Source organism: Lissotriton vulgaris, chromosome 10 (genome assembly GCF_964263255.1).
Source record: "Lissotriton vulgaris chromosome 10, aLisVul1.2, whole genome shotgun sequence".
NCBI classification, from domain to species: domain Eukaryota; kingdom Metazoa; phylum Chordata; class Amphibia; order Caudata; family Salamandridae; genus Lissotriton; species Lissotriton vulgaris.
The window spans coordinates 45937561-45958099 of record NC_141698.1 but is presented as its reverse complement, the minus strand read 5'-3'; the positions used below and the strand labels follow the sequence as shown (position 1 = coordinate 45958099).

The following is a 20539-nucleotide window of genomic DNA, read 5'->3' as shown; positions in this document are numbered from 1 at the left end:
TAAGCCTCTTCTTATTTACACACTGCCCTACTAAAGTTACTCAAATCAGACCTGTAGTAAGTCCAGCACCACCCTTTGCCACTCACAGGTACTGCAATACTGTCCTGCAGAAAACAAAGGAGACAGACTTAAAATAAAACCTTACAGGAAATAGTGTTAAAATATATTAACTTATTTTGACCTAATAAAAAAAAGAATTAGTTTAATTTAATGTAAAACATATTTAAATAAGAAATAAATATGTTGTCTTTGTTTAAATTTAAATGAAACTTCATTTAAAAAATAATGTAATAGTTTGATTCTGTACATGCATTTAGAGGTTTTTAAAACATAATAAATAAATTTAGACATCTTAGGTGGGATTTTAAATAGTGTTTTTAAAATAGTTAAATATTTCAAACTAAATTCATGGGAATATAGCCTTTTCAATTGTCTTCTATTTTTATTTATTATTACATGACATTTCTTAATTTATTTAAAATGTTGTAATCTTTATTAATGTTTCTTTTACATTTCCATACCTGGTTTCACAACAATCAATCATATCATATTTATAAAGCGTGCAACTGCCCACTGAGCATCCCATCACTAGAAAGTAAGCAGTTTAGCTGATAAGAAAGACAGAATGCTACAAGTCGAAGAGCCATATCTTCCAGAGTCTTCCGGAGAGATCCTCATTGGAACTGTTTTGGAGCATAGGTGGCTGACCATTCCAAGGCCTTGGAGGTTAGATAGGTAAAGGAACAACAGCCTCATTTCAATCTCATCCTTGGTGTCCTCTGGAGGTGGACTTCTGATGAACTCAGAGAACTGAGGGTATGATAATGAGTGAGTCTATTTCTAAGATATTTTGCAGCCAACATATAAAAGGACCTATGAGCTAGGAAAAAGGATTCAAAAATAATTTATTTTATAACTCACAGCAAATTCAATTTTTTAGATATGGAACTATAGATAATTTAGTAGACTCAATTAGAGAGCATACGCATAATCCTTTTAAATGCAATCAATGTATGCATTATGGTTTTGTTGGTTTCCAAGGTAGTAAGTCCAAGGTCTTCCTCAATGCACACAGGAAGGAAAATCAAGTTCCTGCTATGGCCAGAATTTAAGGGTAAAAGAAAGCTCATTATCAAATTTTACCCCCCAGATTCTTGGATACAGATGCTGGTTTGGGTGGAGGAAGACACTGCATTCGGTCAGCCACCAGTTATTTGACCAATTAACTGTCCATCAGACTTGCACTTCAGGCAACTCTGCTCCATCCATTCAATTACATGAACCTAACTATTTTTATAGTAATGCTGGATACCCAAGCCTTTTCACCAAGGAGAGAATATGTATTATATGCATATGAGATAACCTGTATGCCATGCCATTTTGTCATAGAGGCTAGTGGGGCCATGTACTCATTGAAAAGTATAGGACTTATTGACGGTCCTGAATGACCTTGTAGTTGACAGATTTAGTAGCAGAAGAGAAGGTGTCCACTGATACCAATTGACCTCTGCTGCTCAGGATCGATTATAGACATTGCATGGCAGTTACACAGACCCCTTTATATGCTAGACACTATAAAAGTGTCTGAATGAAAACTGTGTTGAATGCCTCCGGCAGATCGATGACGACCAGTCTTGCTTTGATCTAAACAAGTCTGAATGGAGGGCAGTTTTTGATGCAATATCTAGGTCTAAAGCCAGATGAAGAAAGTCAAAATACTTTAGGCACCTTGATAGATGGATATTGATAAGCTTCTCCACTGTTTAAGAAGCTGCTGGAAGAAAGACAATAGGTCTAAAATGTGAGAGGGTGGCATAATCAGCAAATGAATTACTTTTCAACAGTGCTTGTACTTTGGCCTGCTTTCATTTATTCGAAACCATGGCTGTGTCTAGTGAGGTACTGAATAATGCATTGAATAATGGATTAATAACATCAGCACCCAGGTTTAGTATCCTGTGTGGTAATGGGATACTGGATGAGCTAGAATCACAGCTAGGAATGGTCAATGTCTGGATTCCTCTATGGAAATTTAGTTAAAATAAAGAGAGGAACTCGAGACCTTCAAAAAAAATTCTTATGGCTGCTTCTACTGTGAGTTTGTGGTGTCAGCACCAGAGAATGCTTGTTGGATTTTTAAACTTTCTCAGCAAAAGAAGTGGCACTGTTATTGCATAGTTCTGCTCATGGGGGAATGGGGGAATTTTTATATGAAAGCCTTAGCATTGAGGAAGGATTTATTTCATGTGGAACATTTGCGGCTGCACTGATTTATAAGTCTGAGCTGTTTTAATAGCTTTACAAATGGAATTTAAAGCTTTTATAATTTTTTGTATCCTCTGTGATATTGCTTTTTGCCATTTTTCTGTTAGCCCCCTCAGTTTCGGAAACTCTGATCAAACTTGAGAATAGGGATAAGGTTACGAACAACTCTCTGGAGAGTTTTGAACCAACCACCTTTGAAGAGGCCCAAAAGGCCTGTCCACAGGAAAATCTGGGTCACCGAACAACTTGTGTCCTCCAAAAATTATGGCTCTTCTAGCCACGAGCTGCACCCCAGCAATTTGTCTGCACTCCCTTGTCCCCTGACCTCCCAGCAGTGCATCTCTGGTAACTTCCAGCTCAATCCGCCCCTCATTCAAATTTGCGGTGCTGCGACAGTCTGGTGCATCCCATCTCTGATGTCGCTGTTGTTTGCACATTTTTACCTCTCTAAGGCTCTTGTAACCCTCATAACCCCCCATCCAGCCCATGGTACTTTGTCCCCTTGCCCCAGACCTTGCGGAACTTCTTCGGGCATCCTCTCGCTTTGTAAGTGACCCTTTCAGCTGCCATGTAAAGATCTAATCCTCTTTTCCATTCTTCTAATTCTGGTGGTGCTGCCGCTCCCCAGTACTTAGCTATGCCCCTCTTTGCAATTACCAGTGCCAAGACCAAAAAGATCAATAGGGGACATGCCAGGTCTATGTCATTCATCATGCCTAGCAGGGCCAGCTTCGGCTCAAGTCGAAGTGGGATCTCCAACACCTCGCCCAGCTCGCTAAACACTCTACCCCAGTAGTACTGAATCTTATGGCAGGACCTGAGGGTGTGATAGAAGTCCCCTCCAACAGCCCTACATCTAAGGCACCTCGTGTCTTCCGTCCAGCCTATTTTATGCAGTCACACTCTGTCGCAATAGGTTCTGTGGAGTACGTTGAATTGGATGAGTCGCAGCCGGGACTTAGCCACTTCCCTGGGATGCATTAACACCATGTCCCAGTCTACGTCCTCCATGTCTCCCACCTCACTCTCCCATAGCCTCCTAAGTTTGCCCAGGTCACCTGACATATTATTCATTAATGTTTTATATGTGAGTGATACCGCTTTTCCCTGTATCTGTTCCTGTAATAATCTGCCCTCTAGAGGTGCATAGTCTGGGAGCATATCTAGTTGGACCTTTTCTGCTCACCAAGCATGCCGCAACTGCGCATATTTAAGAAACTGCATGCGGTGCAGTCCGAAGTCTGACCTCAAGGCTGTGAATGATTTCAAGTCTCCCTTGGCCACTATGTCTCCCAAGGTGGAGATCCCTATATCGTCCCACCTCTGGAAGCCCTTTAACTTATTTAGTTCTGTTAGCCACATACAGTGCCAGATCGGTGTCTGTCGAGTGGGTTTTTCCCCCATCCCGCGCTGATTGTCGCTTTGTTCCACAGCTTTAGTGTAAGTCCAGTGGCAGGGAGAAGCTTCCCTCCCCTTTTACCCCCATATAGATAATACATCAATGGCCTGGCTGACATTCTATATCGCTCGAGGGCATAAGTGGGGTGATCCGCCTTTGCATGTAGCCAGTCATTGATTGGGGCTATTTGTTACGTCCAGTAATACGTCTCCAGGTTTGGGAGATGTATCCCTCCGCTGTATTGATGTCGCTGAAAGGTGCTCAGTACTACCCTTGATTGATTGCCCAACCACAGGAAGGACCTAAGTTCCGCATGTATTCTCTCAAATACTTTTCGAGGCAGAGGATAGTACTCATTCTGTATTGCGTATAAGAATTTGGGTAATGTGATCATCTTAAACATTGCCGCTCGACCTAGTATGATAAGGGGGAGCTGTCTCCACCGAGTCGCATCCTCTATGTAGTTCAGTATTATTTGTTCTATATTCTGTTCATAGGACTGTTTTTTGTCTAGGGTCACATACACTCCGAGGTACTTAAACCCCGCTACTGTCGTCAGCAGCCTTCCAGGTAATCCGGCCAGAGTCCCCGCCCCTTGGGGTCATAGAGGATCGACTTGTGCCAGTTTATCTGGTATCCCGCGTACGCTCCATACCGTCCAACTTCCGGTATCGTCTCTGGTATCATGGTCGCCGGCTTTGTGATGTATAGCAGGATGTCGTCCGCGTAGAGCAATATTTTCTCCTCTGCAAAGTCCTCCATCCCCCTCTGAATCCCCTAATGGCCTCATTCTGGTGTATTCTAGCTGCCAGCAACTCTATTGTGAGCGCAAAGAGGAGGGGGGACAGCGGGCAACCCCGTCTAGTCCCCCTCCGGACCAGGAATTCCCGCGATACAGCCCCATTCACTCTCACCTTGGCTCTAGGCTCCGTGTGCAGCAGCTGGACCCACTTCCATATTTTGGGCCAAAGCTGAACCTATCTAGGACGCCCTCAAGAAAGGGCCAGTGGACAGCGTTGAAGGCTTTCTCTGCGTCAAGGGACAGGAACCAATGTGGGTCCTCTCTCCCTTGTACCTCCTGCAGCCAGTTATGAGTGCGCCTGAGATTCAACCTGGTGGCCCTATCCGGGAGGAAACCCGTTTGGTCTAGATGTATTAGGTCGGAGATCACCGGCCGGAGTCGTAGCGCCAGGATAGTTGCCAGTAGTTTCGCCTCTATATTCAAGAGGGAGATGGGGCGGTAAGACGCACAATCGTCTTGCGGTTTTCCCGCTTTATGTATTGGGATTATTATCACCATACACAGGTCTGGGGGGAGTCGCCCCTCCTGTGTTGCGTCCTCAAATAGTCCCCTCAAATGGCGTGTCAGGCGGTCAGTTATGCGCTTAAAAAATTCAGCCGGGAAGTCATTCGGGCCCGGAGTCTTGCCTGTCCTCAGCCTAGTCTGGGCCCCCATGATTTCGTCTAAAGTAATGTCGGCCTCTAGGCCTCGTTGGACTTCAGGGGTCAGGGTCGGCAGTTCAATTGTTTCCATATAATGCGATGCCTCCTCACATGTCCCTAGGGCTCTATCCCCATAGAAAAGTTCGTAATGGTCGGCAAATGCTTCTGCGATTTGAGCGTCAGATCTAATCAGAGTCCCCTGAGGGTCTCTGACTTGCTCCACCCATCTGGCAGTGCGCTCCTTTTTACTGAGCCATGCCAATGATTTGCCAGACTTGTTCCCCACATCATATAGCCGGTGTAACGTGGCTAACGCCTGGGTTTTGGCCTCTCACGTCACTATCTCTCAGTACTGTTGCTGCGCGTCTGTCAGTCTCCTGAGTGTCCCTGCCTCCCTTGTGGCCTGGTATTCCCTCTCCAGGTCTAGTATGTTCGCCTCCAGCACCATGGTTTCAGCATGGAGCTTCCTCCTTTTGTCCGCCAACCTGTTTTGTACCCTGTCCCTCATTACTGTTTTAAGTGCCTCCCAGAAGACTACCTTAGATTGAACCGTCCCTTCGTTTTCTGCTATATAGACCTTCACATCCGCTCTCACACCCTTCAATATGGTCGCATTTTGTAGGTCCCAGGCCGTCAGTCTCCAGGATCCTCTGCTCCCACCCCTCCCTCCACCCATCCTCGCCAGAAGTGGGGAATGGTCGGAGATCCCTCTCGCTTTGTATTCAGCTGTGTCCTCTATCGTCAAGTTTTGTCTGGACAGAAAGATGTAGTCCAGCCTCGAATAGACTCTATGGGAGCCCGAGAAGAAGGAGTAGGTCTTCTGGTCAGGGCGTAGCCACCTCCACATATCTATCTGGGTCCATCACGTCAATAAAATCCCCCCTAAGAACCTGTATAGTGTCAGCTGTGTCCAGGATTATATCTACCACCCTCCTGAGCGTGTTGGCCTGCAGTTTCAGGGGAACATACACCGAAATTATCGTGTACTCTTGTCTTCTCCACGTCCCCTTCAACCCCACATATGTCCCTTGTGGATCCATCCATGTTTGAGCTATGCAGAACGGTGTAGTCTTCTTTAATTTATAAGTATAGCCACCTCTCTCGAGCCCTTGGTGTATCATGCATGTGCTAGTACTTTATACTGACCCCTAGCTAGGAAGGCACAATTTGTCCCCTTGAGGTGCGTTTCCTGGAGCAGTGATATGTCGGGGTTTAGCCTTTTAATGTATGAATTCACCAGACCTCTCTTGATCTTACTGCCAAGCCCGTTTACATTCCACGTTAGGACACTGAATCCCCCCTGCTCTCTATGGTCTCTCATATGGTCACCCGACATCCTGCCTTGTCTGCTGGATTATAGGGCTGATCTCTTGTGTGGAGATGGCTCTAGGACTACTCGAGTGTGCGGCCTTCATGACATGATTTCCCCTCCCTCTCCTCCCCAGCTCCTCTCCTCCCCCCACCCAACCCGTCCTGAACTGAACAACATCTGTGCCCTCACCCAACCCGCCCACCCCACCTTTCCCCCATCCGTCCCATCTGTGCAACAGGCTACGTACAGGACTGCCAGGCATAAAAGGTCTTATGCCCTCCCTACAGAACTCCCTATTAGCTTATCCCTATAACTCTATCCACACTGCATGCAGCGCTCCCCTTGTCATGAGTGGCACTTTGCTGGTGAAATAATACCCTTAAACAGTACGACAAGGAGAAAATAGGGGGTAGCGTAAAAACTTGCGTGTCTCTCAGCCAAGCGCCATAGCTTGATCGTCCATAACATCCCTCGTTCAAGAATGTGAGTCCTGGATGACCTCTGGCGAGGCCCCCGCCACTGTAACTGGTTCCTACTTCATCTCATTAATGGCTATCACCAGTGGGCGCATGGATTGCTCCTCTGGGTCCTCGCTGTCAGTTGTCGCTCCACCAGGTTCCCCCTCTCCCTCCGATCTGTCATTCCCAGCTAGGCAGCGGAATCTAGATCCAGTCTGATCTTCTATGCCTGAGGATGCTGAGTTGCATTTCCTTCTTGTGCACATACTTTTCGCGGGTATGGCGTTGTGTTCACCCTCTTGATGCCGCTCGTACTTCTCGTCCTTTGTGTCTTCGGTCGTTCCCACCGCGTACCATTAGTGGACAAGTGCATCTACGTCCCGCTCCTTCTTTCATCGGGCCTCCGAGGGGAAGGGCTCTCCTCTAGCCACTGCCATGCATCTTCAGGATGCATAAAGAAATAGGTTTTTCCTTTATAGATGACTTTCAATTATCGCCGGGAAAAGCAACATATAGTGAATATGGAAGTCTCGTAGTTTTGCCTTCACAGCGTCGAAGGAGCGCCTCATTTTCTGTACTTCCTGGCTGTAGTCTGGGAAGATCATTATTTGGGCATTTTCCAGACGTATCTCCCCAAGTTTCCAAGCTTCTCTCAAGATCAAATCACGGTCCGCAAAGTTCAGGAATCGGGCGATAACTGGCCTTGGTCTCGCACCCACTGGAGGTTTCACTAACAGCGCCCTATGTGCTCTTTCTATCACGAAGCATGTCGAGAATTTCGCCGTTGGGAAGATCTCATGTAGCCAGGTGTGCAGGAACTCCTCCATATTAGTCCCTTCAATTCCCTCCCTAAAACCTACAAAGCGGAGGTTGTTGCGGTGTGCCCTGTTCTCCGCGTCATCCACTTTCCACTGTAGTTGCTTGTGTGACGCTCGGAGCTTCGCCACACCCTTCTTCAGTGTGAGTATCGTGTCTTCGGCCTCACCCAATCTGTTCTCCGCGGTGGTGACCCTCTCTGTCAGATTGCGGAAATCTTGGCGCAGCAGATTGACCTCAGAGCCCACCTCTTTGATCTTGACTTCCAGGGCGCTCCGGGATGCCTGTATGTCGTCTCTAGATGCCTGTATGGCCCCCATCAGTAGTTCCGTGTCGGTGTGGGTACCCGGTGACCCCGTCTCATTGGACAGAGGAGCCATAGCGTATCTGTCGATGGTGCCTTGTTTCGGAGTCTTGGCGGTCATCTCTTTTTTGCCCATGTTGATCACGTCCGTGGCCTGGGTGCCTCCCATATAGTATGGGTCAGTCAAGCTTCGCAGTCAAGACGGCTCTGGGTCTTCATCTATTTCCTCAGGTTCAGCGCCGAACGTCTTTCCTCCGTTCTCCCGCGACCTTCCCCGGCTAATGGTGCATACACGGGCTAAGCTCTCAAAGATCGCCCCGTCCAGGGCGTCAGAGCCGGGTCTAGTGCGCCACCAGAACTCAGTAGTAGGGCTCTCGCAACAGCATAGGTATTGCTCTGTGGTGCTGGTGCTTCAGTAATCCTCCCTTAGCCGGGCCTAATGTCCAAGGTTCAGGTCGCCCCAGTTAGTATGCTGTCGGCGGGTGTTCTTGGATGTCCCCAGGCCAACTCTCAATTGCCTGGGTCTTGTCGCCCCACAAGCTGTATGGGGCGCTCAGCTCTGCCGGTAGGCCCAGAAACAGGAGGTGCCGCCAATCTCCGGGTCCACCATCTCCGCTTCCAATCCCCTCAATCCAGGTTGTTTCCCCGCTTGTAGGCAGGCAGCTCCGGCCCTTCTCTCCCGTACCGGGCTTTCGGCGGGTCGTCTACTCCGGCTGTGGTGTGGCCTACCTCATCAGGCCTCCCGGGGAGGTGTCCTCAATGTGTCTCTCAGTCCTTCAGCGCCCTGCCTCTGGGACGTAGACGGAGTTCTGCAATCGTCTGCTGGCCGCTCCGTGTCCCCCACAGGCCGATCTGCTTCGCCAGGGACTGTTTCGCCACCCCCCTAAGCCCGCCTGAATACTCTCGGAGCTCCGTCAGCTTCTCCCGATCTCGCAGTCAGGGCGCCGCCATCTTGAATTTCGGGTAGAATCAAGCCGCGGCGGGACGGCTCATCGCCAAAAGGTAGGTTCCTCATTTCCAGTTTAAATTTTTCCCCAATCCAGGGTGCGACTGGATATTCATACGTCTGTACTGATCTAAATCTGGGCCATTGGACGTCTTTTTTACGGCGGATTTTGATCGGCTGGCCGGAGCAGCAGAGGGTTCCGACTTACACGGCCATGCTGTTGGCCACACGCCCCAATTTGCAAAATGTTTAACTGCTCCAAGAAACCGCTCAGGTGTACGTTGCGCTTAACAAATATTTTAAACTTAAACTTAAACTCCATAGAAACCGCTATTCTGGCGGTGACAGATTCGCTCAGACAGACAATAGATTCAGAGGGCTCCATGATACTGATTCTCCTAGATCTCTCCACGGCTTTTGATACCATCTCTCACATAAAGCTGGCGGAGATGATTTCTGCTTGTGGTATCAAAGGGACAGCCCTGAAGTGGTTACAACATTTCCTGTCTTAGAGAACTCAAACTGTCACCTTAGGACCCTATTCTTCGGCTAAAATGTCCTTGGAGAAGGGTGTCCCATAGGGCTCCTGCCTGAATCCAACCCTTTTTTAATACATATATGGCCCCCCTGGTGCAAATAGTTGTACAGCTGGGTTTTGAAATCATCTCATATGCAGATGATATGCAGCTTATGTTCACTATCAGAGAAAATCCAGAGCTAGAGAAAACACGCTTTGCCACTGGCAAGAAGGCGATCTCTGACTGGATGACACGAAACTGCCTTCAATTAAATCCAGAAAAAACAGAGATCATGTTAAAGGGGAAAGCCTCTGACATTTGGTCAGACGATTGGTGGCCTGTCCAATTCAGCTCTGCTCCCATCCCCAAATCTTCAGTAAAAAACGTAGGCATAAAAGTGGATCAGACACTGTCCATGAAGGACCATATTGCGGCTACAACCAGCTCATGCTACTATAGCCTACGACTCCTTCGAAAAATGGTTCCGTTCATATCTACCCTCATTGCAGGACATTAGTGCAGGCTAAGGTAACCAGTCATTTAGACTATGGCAATGCTTTGCTGGCAGAAGTGGGGGAGACTCTTCTGGCCAAACTACAAGTTGTTCAGAATACGGCAGCGAGAATGCTTTTAAATCATCCTACAGGCTCTTCCTCAAACCCGCTGTTTAGAGAATTACATTGGCTATCTGTGAAAAAGAGATCCTTCTTTAAAATCTGCTGTTTAACTAACCTATAATGCTCTCAACAACAAAGGCCTTCGCCATCTACAAAATAAACTGCTTAAATACTGTCCCCCAAGGATACTTAGATCTAGCTCGCTGGGGTTTCTTCAGGATCCTCGAATCCGCCTCTCCGGGACCAAGGGCAGAGCCTTTTCATATCTGGCCCGAGATATTAGAACCAGCTCCCCCAGGCTCTGCGAGCTATCCCGAGCTTTGGCATTTTTTTGGAAACAACTAAAAGCCTTCTTGCGCTAACTCACTCTTCAGGGCCTCTGTGCCCCCTCGTAGGGTCCCAATCTTTTAGGCAGCGCCGAGATGCCCCAGGGTGAGTTGAGCGCTTAATAAACCATTTAACATAACATAACATTTAACATACTCTCCGTAATAAAATTCAGCAAGAAATGGGGTGGACAGGCAAAAAGGGGCATTTTTTTCATGTAACATATTGCTGCATGGAAACATTTTCTGAATACCAAATCCATTAAATATCTATAACATATCATCACAGTGTTAAGAATGCTAGAATTTTGATTGTTCAACAATATGTTTTATTTCAAGTACTTTGACTCACCAACTATGTGAAACATCCATATGTATCTGGTTGCTCCCAGTTTTGCCACAGCTACAAATAGCTGGTCATATGGATGTAGGAGAAGCAGTTAGTCTGAACAGTGGATATGATAAGGTATACTGACAATGTAATTTTCTTGTTAAAAGACATCAGACAACCTTTTGTGAAATGGAGATATTTCAATAGCAAGATATTTTTTGTCTCAACTTAATAGGAATAATTTGAATTTGCATCCCACAAATGAAATTCTAAGCATAAAGTTGCATGCCTAGGTGGCCGTGTGAAAGAAGAACATGTTATGCTTTTATCATTCGTATTTACACTTTTGTAACTTCTTTTGCAGGACATCCCAAATATTGACTGCTGATTGATCATCAATTTTTACTTTCCCTATTTTAGGTGTATTTAGTCACAGGGGAACACAGTCCAGCTTTGTTATCAGAGCAGCCCGGGGTATGTAAGGCGCCAGCCCCCTATTTTCCCGGGCTTGTTTGTCGGTCATTTTGTACACATTTTCTTAGCTCATTACAAGGTGTGGTGGGGTCAGGAGGATCTCTGGTCCCATCCCACCCTCTGACAAGTTGATAAAGGGTGGGGTACAAGGAACATGCTACCTGTGAATGATTTGGGGGCGTGTGACCTGACACCACAAAGTCATCGGGTGACATGCATGCTGTAAACAAATGTACTGCACATGCTTGCAGAGTATTGCTTCACATCATTAGCTTCTCAATGATCGGTGGCTTGAGGTTGAGAAGGCAGCAACACTTGACAATGCCACTCTCCCCCGCTTGGCACCTCCTCTCCTGACTGGCTCAGCAGCATAGTGGCCAGCGTATGTGCTGCTGTAATCTAGCCAGATATAAAACCAAGGTGCTGGATAGAATGCATGAATTAATCTCAGCCACTGGCAAACACTCAGGCCGCATCCTAATCCATTGTTTTCACCCACAAAGCCAACTCAGTTTGGATCCAACCATGAGCAAATAAGTTTTGACCCTGCTCCTGATGGGAGCAGTCCAGCCCAATCTGCCAGGCCAGGTCCTCCCTGAACCAGAACATAAGCAACCTAGGACTGGTTTTGCCCTTGTAGGGGCTCTTCAGCCAGATATAGCTTGGTTCCAGTGGCACCGTGAGCCCAAGACCCAGGTCTGGGCATATCCGGAACGCTTAGGGCATCAAATATAAAAACAACAAGGTGTTGGATGGATGGAGTGAATTAATCTCAGCCACTGGCAATCACTTGGGCCTCATCCCAATCCATCGTGTTTTACCCATCATGCCACCTCAGTTTGGACCCAGCCATGTGTAAATCAGTATTGACCATGCTCCTTATGGGAACAGTCCAGCCTGAACAGATGGGCCAGGTCCTCCCTGAACTGGAAAACAAGCAATCTAGGGCAAGGGTTGCCCTACTTAGGGCTCTGCAATCAAGAATACATTGATTCCAGTGGCACAGAGTTTCCTGGGCTTACATTTATAAAAATCTGGAAAACATGAAAACCACAGTGGCAACATAATGTTTTAAACAAAAAAGCAGTAAATCCAACACCTATAGATATCTCTAGTAACTGCAACTTGTGCCATACAGTATTTATAACTTGCACCCTCCCTATACACAACTAATTTCCTCACATATTACATCACTCATGACATGTTCCATGACATTGTTGATAACATCACTTCAACATCTGAAATTACATCATTGATATCAACATTGTGCATGGAATGTTCTGATTTGTCATCACATTTCCCTCTACCTGTGGAGCCTCCCCTGGCTGCTTGTCAGAAGGAGAATTGATTTTAAAGCACTGTCTATTGCCATCAGAGCCACCAGAAATTGGGGACCAGGCTATTAGAAACAGAGACTCCAGCACTATCACTTTGGCAGGGCTCTTAGATCTAATCATCAGAATCTGCTCAGGATTCCTCGCTACTCTGAGGTTAGGTGGACCTGCTTTCTCAGTGAGAACTGCTTCTCTCTGGAACTATATGTCTCCCCATCTTCGCAAGTTGGAGAAAGTGCTGAAAACCTGTTTTTTAGCCTTCCGTAGTCCTTCCCTCCTCTTCATCGCTGCATACTCCGCCTAGCGCCGGGACACCTCTGTTGGAGATAGCCATGTGCTCTATAAATGACCTATTATTATTATTATTATTATTATTATTATTATTATTAAGGGCACACGTTCTAGTTACTTTAGAGCTCAGACACAGCCACATCCAAAATGGTGGAACAGAGTTACACCAAATTCCAAAGGCAACGGATTTCTCACTTCCTTCTGTGCTCTCACACATTTCAATCCCTTATCAAAACAAAGCTTACAAAAGTCTCCACCAGTGCAGGAAACAAAACAACCTTTAACGTGAATAGCCTAAACAACTTGAGTAATCTGGAGGCCTGCCTATGCCCAAAGCTTAAGCCAGACAGAGTCACAATTCAAGATGGCATGAGGGCATGTCAAAGCCAATAATCAGAACTTCAAAATATTTCCCAATGTGCGCTTTTGAGACTTGTCGTAATTCCATTCAGTAGTTTTTGAGAAATAAGTATTAAAACAATAAAGGTATGTCATATCTTGCTCAACCATGCATTGAGATTGGTTGGCCACATCCTGAAGAAAAAGTTGTCGCCACCATTTTTGGACTCTGTGACTGTGTACTTGAGTCTTAAAGATGAAACATAATAAGGTATAAGGGGCATTGTAGAGACACCCTGAACATCTGTGCCTCTTGCAGTGTCTCACAGGCATCCCTCTGAGAGCAAATGCATTCAAAAAAATAAATTGGTATGGTTCTGGATGCACCGCAATGCCAATATTGACATCCTTTTGGATCTTCACAGTGGATCTGAGGATCCAGAATGAATCCCCTAAGGGGTGGGGTGGCATTGCGTTCGACTCGCGGATCAACAGAACTCAAAAATATTTTTAAAAGCCAGTTGTGTGCCTGCGGTGGTTTGAGCTCCTAGAGTGGGTTGGGTGCAGGGCCTGACCAGATCCCACACCCAAACCCACACCATCCTTGTCCCTAGGACATCCATTGCGGGGTGCTGGGTGCTTCGCCCTATGCTGCACACGAGGAAGAACTTATTACTTTTTGTTAAAAATAGACACAGAATTCACAGAAAACAACAGATGTTAAAGTGACATTGTAGTTAGGAACTGGAATAATATCTCACTTTATAATGAAAAAAAGATGCTTAGAAACTTACTGAAAATCATGAACATTAAAGGGACATTATAATTAGGTTAAAATGTCAGTTAAAGAATAGTGTTTTTAATTAGCAAGATCACAGAAATTCACCAGTAACTATAAATGTTGCCCTAAAGTAACTATAATTCACGCTCTTGCCATGCACTGCTTCTACCCTCGCATATTACATCACTCATGACGTATTCAGTGACTGCATTGATAACATTCCTAATGACATCTGACATTACATAATTGATAACCAAATTGTGAATGGTGTGGGGTGTATACAATATTTTGATTGTATACACTTATCTACTATAGTCAGAGTTAATGTCATTAAGATGACCATGTTCCCCAAGATATTGTATCTTTTTCGTAGTATCCCATCGGTGGTTGGGGAGGAAGTGCTTACATCTATAGAGGCAGCCTTTGCGAATTTTATCTGGCAATATGGGAAAATTAGACGGTCTATGAGGTATCTCTCACTCCCATCGGATAAGGGGGGGCCAGCGGCTCCTAACATCAGATTTTATATGTTGGGCTGTCTTTTCAGTCAGATGGCTACTTTATTAGACTGCGTATTAAGCGTGTATGACTCTTCCTTAGGGTTAAGATACCCCCCTTCTATTTTTGAATTGCTGCTAGGTAAGGAAGCTACTGGTGTCTTGTTGCGTAAAACGGACAAACGCTATTTTAATAAAAAACGATACAAGGTATTGGACAGTGCCTGGAAGGTCTGGAAATCCATACAGAAGCATCTGGGAATCCCGAAAATTAATTATTATACCCCACTCTGGAACTCTAGTCTGTTTCCTTATTTTAGTATGGATAGACTTTGGAGATTGTGGGAGGGCCAAGGAATCAGAAGATTGGGAGATCTGTTTGGTGGAAGTACGATGTTGAGTTTTGATGATATTCAGGGAAAATATGGAATTTTAGCTTCGCAAGGCTTTAAATTCGTACAGATTCACCAAACACTATTAAGGATCAGGCCACCCATTACTCCAGGGTGTAAAAACAATGTGATGGAGTATGTTTTGGGTAGGGGTGTTAAAATTAAGCCGATCTATAAAGTCCTAATTTCAACTCTCCAAGATGATGTGGATAAAATCGAAGCAGCTTGGATGGTAAAACTAGGGGACCCAGACATTGACTTAGATAAGACTCTGCAACTAGCTGGGAAATGGTTCCGCTCTACGAATTTGAGAGCCCAAACATTATAATACGGTATTCAATTTATATTTTACCCCCAGCTAAGTTATTTGGGTGGGGCATGAGGGAAGATGACAACTGTCCTAGATGCTCAGAGGGGTCAGCTGATCTTGCCAACATGTTTTATCACTGCTAAAAGCTAGTAAAGATTTTTATCAATATCCAGAAATTTTGGGAGGGGCTGCTAGGCATTAAGATCATCCTATCCCCTACCCTAATGATCTTAGGGCATGATAGTAACTTAAATCTGAATAAGGAAGAAGAACTGTTTGTTTTTATGTCTGTGGCGATCATCCGGATTATTCTGGCGGCAGGCTGGAAGGATACTGCGGCCTCTCCTTCCAGATGTGGCTTTCTCGGCTGTTAGGGATTCATAATATCGAGGTAGCCCTATATAGGGGAAGAGGTAGGAGAATGAGAGAACTAGGGCAAAACCTATGGGCCCGTTAAAAAAATAGAGAGAATCTTGCCTATAATACAAAATCGGGATTTTATGATGTGGTATCTGATTTTATCGATTGGATTTCTGACTTAGATGAACTTTTGCCTCGCTTATGTATTTGTATATCCTTGGTAATTGAATTGATAGCTGTCCTTTTTTTTACTTTGTGATACGTGCATGGTGGTATTATGACTATTGTATATTGTTTTCAATGATTTGTACCAGGTAATCAATAAAAAAAAATTAAAAAGTGAATGGTGGGTTGTGAACTATGGTTACTTTAAGACACAAGTTTAATTACAGTTGCCACATAATTTGAAGAATAATGTTGACAGACTTGCAACATAATTTAGTCCTTCATGAGACATAATTATAATAGTCCTGACAATGGTAAAGGTCATCAAAGTGGTTATGGAGGCTATCATGATGTTGACGAAATCCATGTTTACAAGGGAACCATGGAATATTTTTCATAGGTCTCTGTTCACTGAGAAATATATGTTTTTCTTCCTTGCAATTTGTGCAATAAAATCTACCAAACATGTAGGGTGAGTGTATGTGAGTGTGTGTGTGTCTGTGTGCATTTGTGTGTGTGTTTGTATGTGAATGAAAAAGAACAATGCTGAGAATTCACAAACAGGCTGGTGCCAACCTAGCAGAAAACCTTAACACCCTCTATTTACTTCATAATTACTTGCACAGTTGTAGACTGCGGGTACACGATCAGTCGTTAGGATTGACGTTATTGTGAATGGATGGCAGTGTTTGTGGCAATGGAGGGAGTTTGGATAATGTAACTGCGTAATGAGGACAGATAGATCAGGAGACTAAGGAGAGTTTATGGAGTAGTAAAAGGCTTAGGAATGCACTGACCAGGTGTCAACACAAAATCAGTTGAACTCAGAGTATTGTAAGAGTTGATTTTGATTTAGTACATATGTATGCCTAGTATTATGACCATTTCTGATTAATAGCAAAACACTGCCCTTTGGAATATTATATATTTCCTGACCTTGACACTGAACTAGGCCTCAACTCCATTTTGATTCTTCATACATCCATGAAGTGCATTTTCATTTCCCTTTTCATCGAACTTAAGCAAAATGTGCACTATGTAATGCTCTGTATTGACATGCTACTCTAAAAGAACCATGGAGGAAGCCTTTTGCAACATTTTTAAATACTGTAGGCCATTTGGGAGACTCTCATTGTTTTGTGCAACTAGATCGGTATGTTACTAGGGGGCATTAATATTCATTTAGGAAAGGTACTGGTGGAAATAGATAATGTATATTTCTAAACGGTGAGTCATTTAACTTTGATCGCCTTATGCTGACTGTGCGATTTCCATTGTTTTTAAATGTGAATTTTCCCTTAAAAGTACATATTGGAGGTGGAGGTTTATTTTGCCCCAACTGTATGAGAGTAGAACTTTGGGTAGGCTGTTTTTTGCTTTAAGACTTAACTTCATGTCAGACTTTGCTGCATCTGATTGAGCCTTTTGCTTATTCCCTATATTGATTTACCATGCTTCTGATTAACCTTGATGTTGCCTTCTGTATTGCTCTTCAATTTTAAAAATAAACCTTATGGTTTCTAAATTTTACTGGACAACATCCTTTTTGATTTTAGGTCTATTTAATTGACTGTAATGTTTTATTTGCTGACAGAACTGTAAACTGTCCAGAAGTATTGTCTCATATGTTCTTGATATGATCACCATCTTTGATCATGCCAAACGTTTTAATCTAAGATCCTTGCATATGATGGTGTCAACAATTTAACTTCCTGATCTTCACTATCTGGTTTAAAGTGTAAAATCAATATCAGTTGATATTATGTTAAATTCATTGACAAAGCATTAGTTGGGGAGTGAACTCCTTATTGACCTTCAATGCTGTCAATTACAGGTGGTGACCTAACTGCCAAAGGGTCATCATCTTTCAGGCGTTAGGTTGTCTGTCTTTTGTTAAATGGTCATCCCCACTCATACTAAAGCTTTTGATCAGTGTTTTCAATTTCTAGCCACAGGTTTTTTCCACTTTTACAGCCTTTAATCCTTTGGAGATTCACAGGATTTAGGGGCCGATTAGGATGGCGGACGGACCTGCGTCCGTCCGCCACCCCTGAGTAGGAGGGACCGTCCGCATGGGCAGCGGCGGTCCCTCCATGGCAATAAGGATGTGACCGCCACCCTGGCGGTCACATCCTGTATGTTTTACATTGCGGCGGGTGCTGCTTGAAGCAGCACCCGCCGCAATGTAAAAAATGAAAGCAGTGCATTTGCATGCACAAAGCGGCAGGCCCGCGCGGTGCCTGCCGCTTCGTGCACGCAAAGGCAGGGGGGTACCATAGGTACCCCCCATGTGCACCCCCCACGCAACCTTCACCCAGGGGGCCCGCAACGGGACCCCAAAGTGAATGTCCGTATGCTTTTCCACGGCGGAAAAGCCGCCGCGGAAAAGCATTACTTTCCCTACATCCTAATATGGATGGCGGTGCTTTTCCGCCGTGGTCGCCTTCCGACCGCGGCGGAAAAGCGGAGGACAGATTGTGAGACCCACCAGCCATCCTAATTTGGCGGTGGGTCTTTCAAGCCTCCTCGGCGGATTTCCCGCATCCTCCTGGCCGGTGGTGGCTTCCGCCGGCCCGGAGTATGCGGGGAATCTGCCATCATAATGGCCCCCTTAGTGTGGTTTGGGGATCCTGAGCAGCATCAGTAACTAGAAGATATAAGTGAGCCAGGTAAATAAACACAGTACAACAATCACACAGTTAATTAGCAGGAGTAGCAATTGTAAAAATGTGAGGTTGTGTTTCTTCCATGTTCTGATGGATTCGCCATTTACAACAGTTTATATAATTATATGGTGTGGTGGTATCTCTAGTTATGGTAAGTTTCCTTTCTCAGCCACAGATAAATGAGATGCAAAGATGGACTCCAGGGTGTGCAGTCAGACTGAATGAGACTGGACACCTGCTGTTGGATGCTCAGAGTTCTATCATGCTTTAAAAGAAACTCATTGTCTAATAGGTTATATATGTTACATCTGGGCCATAATGTACAACGACTGTGTGTTGGCAAAAAGTTACACAAAGCAGTTTAAAGTATTACAGGTAAATTTACTTTCCCATGCAAAAGGTATTTTGATTGGAAGAGTGCATGTTTCTGAGCACATATAGCACTTTGCTCTACTTTACACCACTCTGCATCATGGGGGCTTTACTTGGTTGCAATGTGGGTGGATCTGTGCACGCCTACTTCATTTTTGAAGCCAAATCTACAAAGATAGACACTCTGGGCATCGCATAAAAAACCAACGCCTCCTTGAAGCCGGTACTAACAACAAGAAATATTTAATGTCTTCAAACATTTTACACAAACAATGTGAGGAATGTGTCAGAATTGTCTTGTCATAGGATTTTGTACTGGAAGGCTATGCTTTCAGTGCACATTATATGCTACATAGCATGCTCATTCATTTGTACTATGGTTTAAAGGTTGTGTGTGATGCTAGGCAGTATTTATAGTGCACCAACACAGGGGATGACAGCAACAGCAGGCCATTTTTTGAATATGGCTATGCATTGATTTCTCCCTGTTAAACAAAACAGTGAAGCAACTTAAGTTGTTGAGCTGATTGACCTAAAAAAGTATAAATCTGCCCCGTACAGTTCAAGTTAGGCAGAATGCAAAGGATTGAGTGATTGACTGACGCAAATTTATATGTTCACTAAACAAATGCTGAAAAGTAAAATGTCATTCACTAATACACTAGCGCTCTCACCTGCCACGGTTTGAAGTTCTGGGGATCGGCACATGAATTATTGGCAAATGGACCTTCGTGTGGTTTGCAGGAAATCAAATCATGGAGCGCGTGTGCCAAAGCATAGATGGCATTGTATGCAGTTAATGTAAACTTTGCTTCAAGCACTGAAGAATCAAGCCCTCGTAGACTTTCTGTCCCAGAGCATTGTGTCGTCCAATGTAAAGCATTTCCTGGACCTTGCTTCAAATCTCCCACCCAGGTGCAGCGAAAGACATGCTCCCAAATCCTTCTCAGAAATATGTCATCTGGGTTCCTAGATGGATGGATTCCATAGGTGAATTCTTTAAACCCAGGAATGTCTCTGTTTGGCACTGCCATCCCCAATGTGCCATTCAGCATTTTCCATAATTCTCTTGGAGAAAACATAGGAGATGCCATCAAGCTTGTGATACCAATCCACATTTTGTCAGAGAAGCCAAGCATAGATATTTCCTTCAGTACTGGGAGAATATGAACTTCATAGGCATAGCAGACGATCACAGTGGCGGTGGATCGAAGCAGAATCCCAATGAAACGGTCTAGGGAGGCACGGCTAGGAACTGTTGGCAGCGTCTCAAAAAACTCAACACAGATCCTCCTTTTCTCTGCCTCTTCTTTCAGCATCTGGCTGCCTTGAAGACAAACATCATTGTTGGAGATCAAAATTCCAATCCATGTCCATCTAAATGTGAGCAAAAGCTGAACTAATGCCAAAGGCTGGATGTCAACACTGGTCACTGTTCGAAGAAAGGATGGAAATTGTGTTTTGTCACTTAGGGCTGGGAGTGCTGCTCCATGACTGATCTGTTTAACAGGAAAATAATTTGATTTAAAACTGTTCAGAGTAAAAGGTTTAGATGAGATTTAATCACACATTCTATCATAATTTATGATTCATAAAATATTTCTACAGGCAATGCTTTTACAAGTATCATGACATGGATTGTCTTTGTCTAGTGTACACTCCATTGTAGATTATTGCTATCCTTTTCTTCTGTAACCACTTTTTTATTTTTACAACATGCTGTCATGGGCCATTCAATAATGATCATTCATTGCACTATTACACTGTTTGTGTTAAAGAGTTAGTTACACTACACACATAGCTAGGCAGGGCAATATTTTGTA

The 20539-nt window shown here is 44.6% G+C and overlaps 1 protein-coding gene across 1 annotated transcript in view; it reads right to left on the bottom strand.

Annotated features, from left to right (window-relative positions):
• LOC147684543 (extracellular calcium-sensing receptor-like) overlaps positions 1-20035 on the bottom strand; it is a 65011-nt gene extending 44976 nt beyond the window's left edge. The window contains exon 1 of the mRNA XM_086939702.1: positions 19391-20035. Coding sequence (XP_086795828.1) covers positions 19391-20035 — 645 coding nt within the window. The remainder of the gene's footprint in view (positions 1-19390) is intronic.
• Positions 20036-20539: the final 504 nt, after the last annotated feature.